The sequence below is a fragment of the Terrapene carolina genome, unplaced genomic scaffold, assembly GCF_002925995.2.
Source record: "Terrapene carolina triunguis isolate 2854851 unplaced genomic scaffold, T_m_triunguis-2.0 Scaffold440, whole genome shotgun sequence".
In the NCBI taxonomy this organism is placed as follows: domain Eukaryota; kingdom Metazoa; phylum Chordata; order Testudines; family Emydidae; genus Terrapene; species Terrapene triunguis.
The window spans coordinates 352,462-367,988 of NW_020664791.1; the positions used below are offsets into that span (position 1 = coordinate 352,462).

The window sequence follows — 15,527 nt, forward strand, 5'->3', positions numbered from 1 at the left end:
CCACTGAGTCAGGCTGGCCCTGCTGACCCATGTTCCAGGCTTGTGCGCAGGGCTGGGGTTTAAATGGGGACTTGTTCCTTTTCCAGTTCCCCTACCCTCCTCCTTAGGGAGCGTGCCTTGGTCAGGTTTGGAATCCAGGCTGGCCACATACTGTGAGCTCCTGTTGTCGCGACGCTGTCACCCTTTGCCCTGGCTCTAGTCTCACGGGCTCTGAGGCAGGGTGGAATGTGCTGGCTGGATCTCGGGGTGCTGTTTACAGTATTGACTCCGCATTTGCTGTGTTGATCCCACCGTGGCAGAGTGACATTTTGGCACCTGGTCTTGCTGCCTTATTGCTGTGGAATTTTGATGCCACTTCCTCCCCACTATGTGGTGATGACAGCATGACCCCTCCCATGCGGCATCGCGCTGGGTTTCGAGGACATTTCATCTCGTGGCGTCACAGCCATAGTTCGATGCTGCCACATGAAGACGTTTTGGGGATCACATTTGTATCACCCTGGGACTGAAACGGGGGTGCCCCAGCTCTTCCCCAGAGAGCTCTAGTGAGTATAATGTGACCCAAATCCAGCCGGCTGGGCCTGGCCTTACAGCTCCCCATGTATCTGAAGCCTGAACGTGGCAGCAGCCGCAGGAGCAGCGAAATCTTGTGTTGATCCAAATCCAATGGATATTCTGTGCCTGTGTTTGTCAGGAACACGCCGGGGAGCCAGGAAAGCAGGAAATAAGGGAGCTAAAGAATGAGCGACAACTGTGCACCTGTGCCGCTGGGTCACTGATGCCCCATGAAGGAGAGAGTGCAGGGGTATTGCCACACCAAAGGGCTGGGGCACAAGGCATCAGCAGGGGGTTGAGGGAAGGACCTATTAACTCTGAGCAGCGCTGCCAGGATTCGCACTATTCTTGTGTTGTGATTTGGGTCCATTTTTTCCAGGCTCCTTCTGGTGAGATGAGACGCTGCAGGTGGCTCAGTTACTCGGGCTCAGCTGTTGGCAGTTCCAGCCCCTGGACCGAGGTGAAATCCCCCTCCCTGCAGAAGCAAGCCGCCATGGCCTGCCCCCACCCCTGTGATAAGGGGGGTGGGGTATATAATCCAGGGAAGGAAGGCAGGACTTACCTGGGGAAGGAGTAGGAGAAGCTGCCCTGAGTGACTGACAGGAGCCTCCTCCAATGGGAGGCTTCCCATGGAGCAGGGGGGAAAGCGGGGGGAAGCTGTGCTGGGGGGTGTGGCTGTGTGAGGGGCAGTCATCCCCCCCACACACAGACACAGTGCCCAGAGCCATGGGGTGGGGGGCAGGAGGCTGCAGCCGGGGAGGGGGAAACGGGGTTCTCTAAGCTGCCTAGGCAGGGAGGGAGATCAGAGCCCCCTGGGGGCAGTGCCCCTGCCCCCATGCTCAGAGTTGGGGCGGGGGTAGGATCTTGGGAGCAGTCACTGCCCTGAGAGGGAAGGGCTGGGTTAGTCAGGACCCCCCACCCCTCAGTCCTGGGCACCCCAGGTACCCCGGGGGGCTGGTATTCCTCAGTGTTGGGCAGGCCCAGGTACCCGGGCGGGGGGGGGGGGGGGGGGGGGGTGTCCTTCAGTGCTGGTCAGGTCCAGGTACCCCAGGGGGGTGGGTTGGGGTTCCTCAGTGCTGCCAGGCTCAGGTACCTGGGGTGGTGGTGGTTGGGGTTTGGTACCCGGGGGGCTGGTATTCCTCAGTGTTGGGCAGGCCCATGTACCCAGAGGGGATTGGGGTCCCCCAGTGCCAGGCAGGCCCAGTACCCAGGAAGAGTGTGTGGGGTGGGGTCAGATTTCATTCCACCAGCCCTGCTGCGAACATGCTTCACACACACTGGCAGCCTCAATTTAGACAGCAGAAATGGGGGCTAATGCTTCTCCCCAGCAACACCTGAGGGGTGACGGTGGCTACTGGAACAGCAGGCAGAGGTCCCCACCTCCTTCCCACCTCCAAAGACACCTTTGAGGGAAGTCAGGCAGCAAGGACGGAGGAGGCAAAGAGGACAGAGAGGTTAATTAGCTTCTCTCCAAACACTAATCCCCTTTGGCTCTCCCTCAGCTCTCCCAACAAACTCCCTTCTACAGGACAAGTAGACTGTGCTGGGCCGAGTTAACCCACTAACCTCAGTCTCAAGGCTGGTCTCTGCCTAGCCTCTCCGCCTCAGCTGGTGGCACGTTCTGTGTCAGAGAGAATAAATACTTATAGCTTGGCTATGCCGCAAATGAGAAATATGATCGTCCTCTGCGAGGATTTGAAGTCCAAACACCAAAGATGGAGAGTGGCACAAGGCCCTGTATGTAGAAAGGATGGGACACAACTAAGGAAGGCGAATTGAGGCTTAATATCACAAAAACCTTCCTGACAGTGAGATGTATCTAGCATGGAACAGCTTCCTCCAGGGAAGTTGTGGCACCCCATCATTTACCCCTTAATGGCTGCGTAAAAGCACTTGTGAATGTTCTGTAAAAGCAATTCTATGTCAGGCCTAGGGCTGGGACTGAAACTCATGACAAGCTTGTTACCATAGAAATCAGAGGTGGGGAGAAAAAATCTAGGCTGGGATATTCCCATCACCACCACCTGATTTCTATGACAAACTTGTGACATATTTCATCCTCCGTCTGAGCAGTGCCACACTGCTGATTATGTCATTCGCTATGCCCTTGCATCTTCCATTTGTCCCACTGATGTTGTGGCATGTTCCCCGAGTTCCTCTGAAGTTGGGGACCCTGTGGATGACTGTTTCCCCCTTCAGGGACTATGTGACAGTGAACACAAGGGACACAAAGGAATTTCTAAATCAATCACCTTTTACTCACAGATAAAGCACTAGACATCTACAGATCTATGGAAACTAACAAAAACCTACAAGCAGAATTTTTTCCCCAGTGTTCACACCACTCACAGAGCTCTTTGGGTTTTGATCATTCCGTTCAGGGTCCCAGGACCCTCCTTTCCTTCGCTCCCCTACCTGCCACCCCCTGTACAGCCTTGCCTTCTGGGCCTGATAGCCTCTCAGAAATTGCTGATGGGAGAGGCTTCCTTTTGTAATGTCCCAGTGCCCCCCATCAGGTGACTCTCCTCAGTGGCTTCAAGTCCCTGTCAGTTGATACATTACTTGATTACAAGCCCACCTGGGAGCTCTGGTTCCCCTAGGAAGTAGGCTGCTCGCTGTCCTAGGGTGCTTCCATTTGATGGGAGAACCACCAGGTTAACCACTCTTGTTGCTCTGTGTTAGCCATGTGCTAACACTTCCAGCAATCCCAGTCCAAGAAGCAGAGAAAAAGACAACAGTGAAGATACGTTTACACTCAAAATGGCATTCATAAGGCGGTGTTTGTAGTTTGATTTAGACATGTACAGACTTAACTAATCCATCACACCGGATTCACTCCCTGCAGACACACAGGGGGATCTGCCCCACTGTGGATTTCTGATGTTTGGGGAAAGCCTCCCTAGCAAGGGTACATAGGCAACCCATACTAATGCTGGGTGGCTGTTTAATGCCAGCCAGCCGCTAAGCGGTGTGCAGTGATGCCCCACGTCAGGTCACAAGGACGGAATGAACTCGGGGCTCTTGATTGGAAAGCATGAGCTAAAGGGCGCCAGGGTTGAGTAGTGGACTTGGGAGATCCTAGGGGCTATACAAGGACATATGCATGTGGGCCTTGGTACACTGTGATAAGGGGAACAGTCGGGTTGGGGAGGGAGAACAGGTTTGTTTAAGGAGCAGCTGACACTCCATGCAAAGCTCTGACCACTGACGGAGACAATTCTGTCTTGGCTGGTTGGATTCTGTCTTCATCCTCTCTAATTCTGCACAGCTGGGGCCATGTGCATGGGGGCAGGATACTTCTCTCTGTGCCCGCTGCTCCGGCATGATCCTCAGCCTGAGACGCAGGCATCAGTCCCCAGCAGTCATTATGGCGCCGCACCCAGGAGTCTGGATGGGGAATAGGCGGCAGAGACAGGTGGAAAACAGCCGTGGGGATGGGTCCAAATGGCAGCAATGAGGTCCAAATTCCCCCGAGAGTGGGGGTGGGAGGCTGGTTTGGTTCATGCCCATCTCTGCTCTTAAGGGATAAAGATCCTGTTTTCCCAACCCTGAGGCTTGAATGGCAGAGCCCAATACCAGCTAGAAGCCCTCCCCAGCTGGGCAGCACAGCTCAGCGAGCTCTGACAATCCCCAAAGGGTGGGGAGGGTGGGGGGCTCTGGGTGGAGATCTAGAGCTTTGTGGGCTCCGGTGGGTCCAGGCTGCTGTCGGGAGCTTGTGTGTGTCGAATCATGGCGGGCGTGGGCAACACAATGGGCAGGGCGTTGGTGCCCCGCTCGTGCCAGCACATGTCGAGGATGGGGTAGAGCTTGCCCTGGAACTCCGCCTGGAAGGTGTAGATGGGGATGAGCTCGTCGGGGCTGTCGGCGTTGTAGAAGGTCAGTTCGCCCTTCTCGTAGTGCAGGTAGACGCCGATGCGCTGGGGCCGGGCCGTGAGCGGCAGCGCGGTGCGGGGGTTGTTGAAGGCCTCGTAGACCTTTCCTTCCTTCAGGCCGATGAGCCACACGCCGTGCTCGGGAGACTTGTTCAGCTTGCCCTTGCGGCTGGCCGTGCCCTTGATGATGCCCAGGCGCCAGTGGCTCTTGGTGCCGACGATCACCTCCCAGTAGTGCTTGCCCCAGGAGAAGCCCTTGTTGGCGAGGATGCAGTTGCTGGAGTCAAAGCGCTCAGGGATGCTGCCCCGGCGCTGGTAGAGGAGCCTGCTCTGCACCACGGTGTTGTCCTTGGTCAGCTCCAGCAGAGGGTGTCCTGTCACCGGGTCCAGCTTCAGTGTCTCTGGGGCTAAGGAAACACATGGCAATCAGAAGAACTACAGGACGGGAGACCCAAGCGGCTGGGCCCAGGTGAACCCTGAGCAGCTGTGGGTTGGACTAGGACCAGGAGAGCCCTGAGCAGAGAGGCAGGCCTGGCCAGGTGCAAGGAACCCTGGGAGAGCCCCGAGCAGCCTAATGGGACAGATCCAGTAGAGCTGGTCTTGTCCACAGGCAGCACCCCGTCTAGGCTCTCGCATAGCCAGGAGAGTGACCCATGCAAAGCTTCGCGTGGCACATGCCTGAGCAGCCCTGCGTGTGTCGGACAGCGTGGCGCATGCCAGAGGGAGCATATGCACTTGACCGTAGGTACACGCGTACCCTGAGCACGGTGCAGGGGACTTACTATGGGCCGTGCAGTACCTGGCAGGACTCTGCGGAGCAGACGTTTCCATACTGTCATCTTGATGTCATCTTGGTGGAAACCTGGCTTAAAGGAGATGGCGCTGAAGGTCCCTTCAGCTGGGTGCTGGGGGAGAAACTCTGACCTGGAGGGAAAGACACTCCCATGCAGTGGGGTTTAGTGAGAACATTTACGGGCCCTGCTTCTCTCCCCGTTGCCCACATCTGGCAGAACTCAGAGTCTCCCTGGCTGCTCTAGCCTCCATCTGTGAGCTGGACGCCGGGCAGTGGGTGCTCGGCAGCCCCCAGGACATGGGCACTAAGCCGTGCCAGATGGAGGGGGTGTGGGCACTACGTCACTCCTCTCTAGGAAAGTGGAGCCCATGGGAGCAGAAAGCCTGGTGCCTCGCTGCCAGGCTGCTCCCAGCAGCACTGGAGATGCTGCCGCACCACTGGCATGGAGAAGGGGTGCAAACCGCAGCTGGCATGGGCACAGCCCTTGCTCACCACTAGAGTTGGGGCCAAGCCCTCAATGCCTCCTGCTCCCCCCACGAAAGGGCCCTCGCCGTAACCACTCCTAGGAAACATTTCCCCTTGGTGGGTTCTAGCCATCCTGGCTGCCCAATGGCTCGAAGGAGGGTCCCAAGGGCAGAGGGTAAGTGCTCACCTGGAGGGGAATGAGACGTAGTTCTGTAAAACACAACACACACAAAGGCAGAGTTAGCGCTGACAGCCTCAGCCCCGGGGAACGCTGCAGAGGATTCCTGGCCAGCACCCTCACCCACTCTCCATCTGACCCTGGCACCAGCAAAGGGCTCCTCTCACTGTCACCTCCGCTTCCCGCCCATGCAGGGAGGGTCAGTGGAAGCCGCACAGACAGGGGACAGGGTGTCTCTGGCAGCCAGGATGGGGCTGAGAGCACAGGGATGGGAGGAATCAACAGCCAGGTGGAGAGAGGCTGGAGAGGGTGCCATAGAGCCATAGTTTGTCTAGGCTACTCCGCCATGGGCAGGCATGGCACAGTGCCCGTCTCTTGGCTCTCCAAGGCGGCGGCATGGAGGTACCTGGCTCTCCCCTCTCCTGGGGGAAATCTGGCTTTCTGCTTCCCAGGGAGGGAACATGGGGAGATCTGGCTGTCTGCTGGCCCCGCAGGGTGCATGGGGTGCAGCTATCTGTTTCCCAGGTTGCCTTGTGGGGTATAGGGCAGTCTCCTCTCCAGAGTTTCCATGGTCATTCCCCTGGCAGACAGACTCACCCGGATGAAATCCAGCTGACTTTCATTGTTGAGTTTCTCCAGCGAGCTCTCCATCTCCTGCAGCTTGTGCAGGGCGTCTGACGTCTGCGTGACCTGGGACTCAATGGAGGCAATGAGATGGCCAGCCTTCCTCTCAATGCTCCCCAGGAAGTTGGCCTTCTCCTCGTCAATGTATCGGTGCAATTCCTGGAACTCCTTCCGGATCACCCACTTGAAGACGTCGGACTCATTCTGCAGGGGGACAGCATGTTCTAGGAGCCAGAGGAAAATACCAGGACAAGGCGTGGGGTGGCCTTGCCCGCTCCCTGCTTAGCACAACTCAGTCATTCCACCGGTTTACAGGGTGTTATGCCCGGTGCAGACCATGGGCCAACTGCAGACCACCTGCCTTCTACAGCGGGGCACACACCCTCCAGAAGAGCCCAGTGGCTAGATCCCTCACCTGCATGTGGGAGATCCAGGCGAACGGCTAGTGGCTATTCTGGGGTCAGTGGATCTCTCTTTCTTCGTGACATTTTTTGAAAGTTCCTTGCCTTGGTTTTGTCCCGAAACAGAATGAAACCAAATGCAGAAACTGCCATTTATTTTTTTCACAAAATTGAGCTCTTATTTTGTGGCCACTCCCACTGCTTAGACCATGGAAATCAGCCCGAAGCTGCCTTCCCCTGGCAGGGCAAACATGCCCTGAAGCTATCAGTATTGATCTTGTGGGAGAGCTAGTTCTGGCCAGGATATTTGACACTGGTTATCTCACTTTCAAGGACACTGGGTCAAACCAGCTCTGAACAATGACTTGCCCAGCCTGACTGTACGCCTGCCAGGAGGTTCAAAGCCGCGAGAGATGGCCCCCTCACCCCTTTGAAAAGCAGGGCTATTTTTAGACCACACTTTGTGAAGAACAACAACCCCCCTCCTCTGCTAGCAACAGAAAGCAAGCGTCAAACTGTAGGGCTGGAAGGGATCTCGGGAGGTCATCTACTCCTTCCCCCTGTGCTGGGGCAGGCCCGGGTAAGCCTAGCCCAGCCCCGGGAAGCAAGACACTTAGTCACTTGCCTCTCGCCCAGCAGGCAGAGGACATGGAACCAAGGAGGCTCTGGCATGGTGTGGATTGGTGGGCTGGGACTCTGGGAGGGATGGGAGAACCCCTCCCGGTGTGGGGCAGAGGGCACTCTGGGATTTTATTATTATTTAACATTGATATGGCTGGAGTGCCTAATGGCCAATCAGGCCAGGGTCCACTGTGCAGGGCGCTGTACAAACAGATAGCAGTGACAGTCCCTGCCCTGAGGCGCTTACAGGCTAAAACAAGACATTACAGGGGGATGAGAAACAAGCTGGCCGGGGTGGGAAAGACGGCGTAAGACAACAAATAGGATGTGTGCAATCCTTAGCCAATCGGGAGCAGTAATCGCAACTGGGGCTGCTCCCGGGGTGGGACCCAGGAGATTCCCAGGCATGGGCTCCTCTCACAGCTCCCCGCACTCACTGCGATCCGGGTTTTATTGTTAACCAGCTTGCTGATGTGCTCATCCAGCTTCCTCTTGTGTTGCTGGACCTCCGTTATTAGCACTGAAAGCTCCTCCTGCGAAGGCAGAACATCCTCCTGTTAGACGGGAGTCTCTATTGCACCCAAGGGAGTAGCCAGGTTGCAGTCACCTGACGGGGTTTGGCTCTGGGCCCCACCCCCCCATCTGTGCAGGCCAGCCTGGCCCTGAAGGGAACTAGCTCTCCTGGGGTCAGTCATACTTCATGTTCCCTTGATCACTGGCTTCCCCCCATGGAATACAGGGCACGATGAGACCACGTTCTCCTAGGCTCCATGGGGAATTCATTTATCATTCTTTTTCCATCCTGCCTGAGCTCACCTCTAGGCCTCTTTAATGGTGTGTTACCTCGCTATTGTTAACCCTAGCAGCTGGGCCAAATTCAGAACTGGGTAATTATGTTCTGGCCATCTAAGATTCTCCCTGTGGGCTCATTTGACATCTAAATTGCTATGCACTGTTAAACCGTTGCTGAATTCCACCCTAGAGGTGGCTGCATTTGAGTGGTGAGCGAACTGGTGTTGTATAGCAAATGCAAAAACCACAGAACTCTTGCAAGGTTGAGTTTGCACAAACACTCTAAGAGTCTGGAAATGCAAAAGTTTAGGTTTCAAGGGCTACATTCATTGGGCTATTTAGCATGTTCTGTATGTTATATGGGATACAATTTACAACATAAACAGAAATATGTTAAGCTACCTATTTAAAAGGACATCGTCAGCTTGAAACCTCATCAGTTTAAAAACATGAGTTAAAAGCAGTTTCAGGTATGACACCTGCCCCCGAGTCTCCCAGCCAATGGTTGTGGTTGAACAATCACATTTCCCTATTTTGCAAATTCCTTTTTTTTTTTTTTTTTGGGTGGACACCAGAGTTAACCACGACCAACTGACATGCTGTGAAATACGACAGTACACTTCTACCCCGATATAACGCTGTCCTCAGGAGCCAAAAAATCTTACCGCATTATAGGTGAAACCGCGTTATATTGAACTTGCTTTGATCCTCTGGAGTGCGCAGCCCCGCCGCTCCGGAGTGCTGCTTTCCCGCGTTATATCCAAATTCGTGTTATATCGGGTTGCGTTATATCGGGGTAGAGGTGTACTTATCTACACAGAGTCTGTCTAGACTAGGAAAAGATTCTAGGTTACAATACAACCAGCTAACATGATAGTAAGCTATTAATAACCTGTGTCTACACTTGGTGGTAAGTGGTGTTTCAAATCATGTTACCCAACTCAATTTTAAAAGCACCTTTTTTCCTGGCCAAGACAAACCCTGAACATGGAACATGGTTTTAGTTGGTAAGTGTTCTGTCTAGCACAATAACGGGGACTAACTGGTGGGGTGGTAGCACTGCAGAAAAGGATCGGGGGTTACAGTGGGCCACAAATTGAATATAAGCCAATGTGATGCAATTGAGAAAAAGGGTAAAATAAGTCTGGGGTGTATTAACAAAAATGTCCTACGTAAAACATTGACGGTAATTGTTCTGCTCTACTCGGCACTGGTGAGGCCTCAGCTGGCGTCCTGTGTCCAGGTTTGGGAGCCGCACTTTAAGAAAGATGTGGACAAAGTCCAGAGGAGAGCAACAAAAACGATTAGAGATTTAGAGAACCTGACCTCTGAGGAAAGGTTAAAAAGGTTGGGTGTGTTCAGTCTTGAGAAAAGTAGACTGACAGGGGACCTGACAACAGGGCTGTTATAGAGGACAGTGATCAATTATTCTCTGTGTCCACTGAAGGTAGGACAAGAAGCCATGGGCTTAGGGTGACCAGACAGCAAACGTGAAAAATCGGGACAGGGAGTGGGGGGTAATAGCAGCCTATATAAGAAAAAGACCCTATAAAATTGGGACATCTGGTCACCCTAAATGGGCTTAATCTGCAGCAAGGGAGATTTAGGTTAGCTATTAGGAAAACCTTTCTAGCTATAAGGATAGTTCGCTCTGGAATTGGCTTCCAAAGGAGGTTGTGGAATCCCTGTCATTGGAGGTTTTGAAGAAGTCTGGCAAACAGCGGTCAGGGCTGGTCTAGGTTTACTTGGTCCTGCCTCAGAGCAGGGGGAAGGGCTAGATGACCTCCTGAGGCCGCTTCCAGTCCTACTGTGTTATGATTGTATCAGTGTAGGCAGGCCCATTATCTCACTCTGATTTGCAATTTGTTTAGTGTGAGTGTTAATCCCCGTTCCAAACTATTAATAAAGTTCAAAACAAACATAGCATGAATCACCGTGTCCTTCCTCTAACCTGATCTGTGGCCATTGCTCACTGCCCTTTCTGTGTGATCTGGCGGAGAAAGATTTGGGGGTGTAGCCAGAGTGAACACCATGACACTGATTCAAATGCCACCAGTGAGTGGGTTCTTTTGCAATAACTCCTTCCCTGCGCTCTGCACCGATGCTGGTTATTATTCCTCATTTTCACTGGGGTGAGCAGCCGGGATCCAGAAAAGCCTTGAAGCATGTATCCCAGTTCAGCACATTCAGGGTCCTGAACTGGAGCCGCTACCAGAGTAAGGGAGAGGAGAGTTGGCCCTAGTCAAGGTTCTAGTTCTGTCGCAGCCCAGACACACCCCACTTCTGAACTCCCCAAGGACCAAACTCTGGGCAGGATACACTTCTCTTGCCTCCCACCCCCTATCTGGTGTCAGGAGCGGAAGGGAGCAGGGGCTGAGGCTGTGCGTTTCCATGTACTGGCTGCCACATGATCTGCTGGGTGCTGGTTACATCAACAGCTCGGAGCCCATTGTTTGCCCTGCAGCCTAGCCTAGCAGAGCGCTCTGGCCCAGCTTCCCTGCTGCCTTATCTCAGCTCTTATCAGCCCACTCTTTTCCAAAGGGGTTTGAACAGTGGAGATGAAAGGACCTCCAGCACCCCCGCCCTCCCATGCCTCCTGCACTCCCCCCGCAGGCAAACATTAACCCTTGCAGCCCCGGGGAGCTGGGTCAATGTTGTTATCCCTGGTTCCCAGAGCGGGAAAGCAAGCCAAGCAGATTGAAGGATTTGCTCAAGGTGACAGATGGAGCCAGTCACTGTCCGCAGTGGGGCTGGAATAGAGGAGCCAGCCCTGCAATCGGATCACTAGGCCATCCAGTGAGCACATCTGCGCTGGAGTCATGGAGACAGAGCAGGCACAGAGCCTGCGAGGCCTTTTCCAGGCTGGGCTCTGAGATGTTTAATTGATACTAGAGACGAGCCTGAGCTGTGATCAGGGTCTCGCTTTCCCCAAAGTCTGGGGCATCCCGAACGGGATGGTAGGTTCTAGTCCAGCTCAGGGCTGCACAGAGATTCTGCTAATAAATTAGAGGCCTAAGCAATTGGTTTGCAGAAGCTTTTCCCTGGCCTATTGAGCCTTCCCATAGTAGTGTCAATGGTTGGAGTCTCTGCTCCAGTGCTACTGGGTCAAAGCTCACTTGAGCCTCAACGCAGGATGGGTCCAGGGACACACTGATGATGGGATATGAGGCCTCACGCCGAGGGTGCGTGTGGGACTGAGGCGCAGCCGAGCCGGCTCAGATCTAGCCAGGTGAAAGCTAGTTTGAGTAAGAATAGCAGTGAACCCTTGGCAGCACTGCGGGGTCCTGTATGGGCAGGGCTAGCCCATGCAACTGTCTGTGTCATTACTATTGTTATCCGAGCTAGCTTTGATCACGCCTACTCGTGCTGCAGCCACACCGCCTGACGGCAGTGCACAGACCCCGTGGGTTACTGTGGCTGCGGGACAAACCCCAGCGAGCCCGATACCCCGTCTTGGTGTGCTCCCAGTTCCCACGCCGGGCTCAGGATTTATTTCAACTACCTGTGCCAGAGCTCTTGTCCCTCTCTCACCCCCACAGCAGGTCTGGCAATCCAATCAGGGGTGCTCCATTGGCTGTGCTTTTATCACCTGTGTCTTTCCCTAGCAGGTGCCGTGACGCAGCCAGTGCCCATGACCAGCTGCCCGGGCTCTTACCTTCATCCGGCTGTATACGGTAGAGACAGGCATGATCTTATGCTGATGGTGAGCCCCAATGATGCCGCACAGCCCGCAGATCACCTCTTGGTCCTGCTCACAGAAGAGGCTGAGGGGGTTGTGGTGGACAGGGCAGGACTCCTGGTTGGGATCTGACTCGCCCATGGTCCGCAGCGCGTCGATGACGCAGGCCAGCGTGACGTTGGGCAGCAAGGTGCTGCAGTCCACAGCTTGGCGGCACACGGGGCACAGGAGCTGCTGGTCCAGGTTGCACACGAGGGACCCCACGCAGGACTTGCAGAAGGAGTGCCCGCACTGGAGCATCAGGGGCTCCTTTAAGAGCTCCAGGCAGATGGGGCAGAGCAGCTGGTCCTCCAGCTCACAGACACTCATCTTCCGAGCCATCCTGCAACAGGCGTCTGTCCCGGCACGGTGGCTTGGTCCAGGCTTGGAGGAAGAGCACCTGGGCTGGAAAACACAGAGTTAATGAGAACAGTTCCTAATGTAACAAGCAGGATGCCTCCAGTGGAAATCTGTCACCCACCGGCTGAGGAGCTTAGGAGGAGCACATCCCTCTGGGGTGTTTAACTGAATAAACCTCCAAACACATCTGTCCACCTAGGACTGGAGATCCCTCCACAGGGAGCACATTCCAGTGGTGCTTGTGATCCACCCTGGCTGCCCACTAGCTTCTGTGTGGGGTGTTAGGTATTGGTTTAACCTATGAAACTGGGAATGGTTTGGGCCCTGCTGACCTTTGAGATCCTGCCCCGCTGCTGGTGTGATCGCAGGACAGCTGTGCTCAGCTGCCCCATTGACACAGAATAGGGCTGTTCTCGATAAGAGGGCATAGACTGCGCTTATTTCCCCTCTGGGCTGGCCGGAGCCCGTATTTGATGACTAGCTGCAAGGCCGATCTGTTTCCCCAGACGGGATAGAGGGGGAGTGGAGTGGGGTGTTCCCTGACAGCGGGGACACGTCTTCGTTGGCACTGGGCTCATTTCTATGTCTCTGTTGAATCCTTGTCTCAAATACTGTACATAGAATCATTGACTCATAGAAGGGTAGGACTGGAAGGGACCCGGAGAGGTTGTTTAGTCCAGTCCCCTGTGCTCATGGTAACATGCGTTAGGAGCATGGGCGGCGGGTCAACTGGCAGTTGCGGGAGGCTAGCCCCTTCCCTTCCCTTTCTGCCCAAGGCCCCTCCCCTTCTGCCCCAGGCCCTGCCCCTCTCCTTCCTCCCCCTTCCCCGCTGGAGCCCAGAGCAGCAGAGCCCCACTGCAGCCACTGCCCCCCCACCCAGGCCAGCACCCCCGTCCCCAACCCCCAGCACCGGGCGGGTGGCGCTGCTACAGTGCCCTCAACCCCTACACTGAAGCATGGAGCAGGCGGCGCAGCCGCAGGGCCCCTGACCCCAGCCACGCAGCACCAGGCGGGTACCAGCCCTGGCCTCCCCAAGTCCCGGAAGGAGGCCGTCGAGCCCAGCCCCAGCCTGGCCGTGAAAGAGCAGAAACTCACAGGCATTTCTGGGGGCGGAGTGTGGGCGGAGCCACACGATGCTGTTTGGGGAGGTTCAGCCTCCCCCAGCCTATGATACCCGCTGCCCATGGTTAGGAGGCCTGGAATTAATGCATGTGAAATAGCAAAATGAATGGAGGAATCAATCAAATAAAGAGTCGACGCTCAGGAGACAGGACTATAGAACAACCACTCACAGAAATCCTCTGAGAAAAAACCCATTGATTCATAGCTCTATAGCCCCAAGAGACCATTGTGATCATCCAGTCTGATCTCCTGGAGCACAGGCCAGAGACCTGCCCCACAATCCTTCCTAGAGCAGAGCTGTTAGAAAAACATCCCGTCTGGATTCACAAATTGTCAGTGATGGAGAATCCATCAGGACCCTAGGTAAATTGTTCCAATCCGATACTGAAGCAAAGCTGCGAAATCCAGGTTTGAGACTCACACCCACTCCCTTCTTGAGTCAGGCCTGGGTGGAGGATTTCCCTTTAGATGCTGTGATGTTTCAGGGTATTTAAGGGATATGCACATGCACCATCTCGCTGGAAAACTTCTAATAAATCTACAATTGACTTTAGTTTAATAACAATGATTGAATGTACAGAGTTCCCTGAAGGACTACAACCACTTGCTAAGCATTGTCACTGCCCCTCTGGCCCACGAATGCTTCCCTCTTCACTTCCATACATCTCTATGGTTCTCCCATGACCTGCAACAGAAGCAGCTGGAGGGAAAGAAACTTAACACGTGAGTAAACGCAGAGACTCAGGCGCATGGAATTCTTACAAGCAGTGCCTTGGCCATGAAAAAGGCCAAGAGGCCTGTGACGAAATGGGAATTTTCTGTAATATTTTTATGAATCTTGTGTGTGCCTCAGTTTCCTCCGTACTTTGCATTGCTATCCAATGGGAGCTACAGGGTTAAGTCTGCTCCTGGGGCAGCGCAGGAGACATGAGGTGTGTGTGTCACCTGCTGTCCGGGATAGACTTAATGGATCATTAAAGGACTGGCTGAGGCTGATCCGTATCAGTGGAAAATCTGAGAAGACAATGGGAAACCTTCATTCACACCTAGCAACCAATGACCAAGAGGAAGGAGGTTCCCCCACACACCCCCTCAGCAGGGAAGAAGGACAGAGAGGTACCAGGCAGGGAATAAAGAGTCACTTTTGGGAGAGGCTGGGCTGCTCGTCCTGTGGACGGGCAAAGGGACTGAGAGCATGAAATGAAGTCTGGAGCAGCATGGCTGGTGGATTGCTCTGGCCTGGCCAGATGGACTATGTCTTAACCTTGATTTCTCTGTGCTAACCTAAGGGCTCCCAGTGCTGCGTTCCAGATGACTAATAAACCCTACTCTGTTTAGAAAATGCTGCCTGGTGTCGCTGCAAATACCTGCTGAAGTGCAGTAGTCCTTGAAGAGCATATAGAGTGTATCTCAATAGGACTTGCTGGACACAGCTCATGGTCTGAAACAGCAGTGCTGGAGCCCAGGGGCTCGGTCTTGGAGGTGGTGAGGCTGTGTGGCCAACCCTGAAGGAGGAGTGGGATCCTTTGGGCTGAAGAGGTTCCTCCAAGAGACTGTTTAAAAGCTGGGTCATGTGGATCCTTGGCAATATCCTCCATCTCCTCTGCCATGGCACCCCTGCCCCTAAGCTAAACCCCAATGAACATTTCTGGAGCAAGAATCACTCTGCCAACCCAGAACGGCTCCACGCTCCTGGCAGCAAGAGATTCTGGGCTGCAGGATGTAATCAGCCTGATCTCAGAAATGATTCCCCCACATCTGGGATGACCTCTCCAGACATAGACATTGGAGCAATAACATAACATCCTCCCTCCGAGTTTGGACCATCCCTCAGCTGGAAGTCCTAGAAACACTGCAGAAAATCCATGCACCACCTATGATTGATCCTTCTCCTTGGCTAGTGAAAGCATGGAGAGCTCATGGGGCCCCTTCCAACTGAGACTGACAGCACCTCCTTTAAGCATGTCCTAGTCCAGCCAGAACTTGGGAAACACTCCATGCTGCCCGCGTTTCCTGCACCACCCAC

At 54.4% G+C, this 15,527-nt stretch overlaps 1 protein-coding gene across 1 annotated transcript; it reads right to left on the reverse strand.

The window, feature by feature from the left end:
• Nucleotides 1-4,223: 4,223 nt before the first annotated feature.
• TRIM50 (tripartite motif containing 50) lies at nt 4,224-12,361 on the reverse strand. The gene is made up of 6 exons (XM_026658415.1): nt 11,957-12,361; nt 7,947-8,042; nt 6,461-6,691; nt 5,873-5,895; nt 5,227-5,351; nt 4,224-4,834 (listed from the first exon to the last, which is right to left on the reverse strand). Exons 1-6 carry the CDS (start codon nt 12,359-12,361, stop codon nt 4,224-4,226), a joined length of 1,491 nt encoding a protein of 496 aa, XP_026514200.1.
• Between the last annotated feature and the right edge of the window lie 3,166 nt (nt 12,362-15,527).

Coding starts and splice junctions, on each gene's coding strand:
- TRIM50 (XM_026658415.1), bottom strand. CDS start 12,361: ATGGCTCGGAAGATGAGTGTCTGTGAGCTGGAGGACCAGCTGCTCTGC. Junction 5,352..5,872: donor TACGTCTCATTCCCCTCCAG/GTGAGCACTTAC, acceptor CTTTCCCTCCAG/GTCAGAGTTTCTCCCCCAGC. Junction 4,835..5,226: donor GCTCCGCAGAGTCCTGCCAG/GTACTGCACGGC, acceptor GTGTTTCCTTAG/CCCCAGAGACACTGAAGCTG.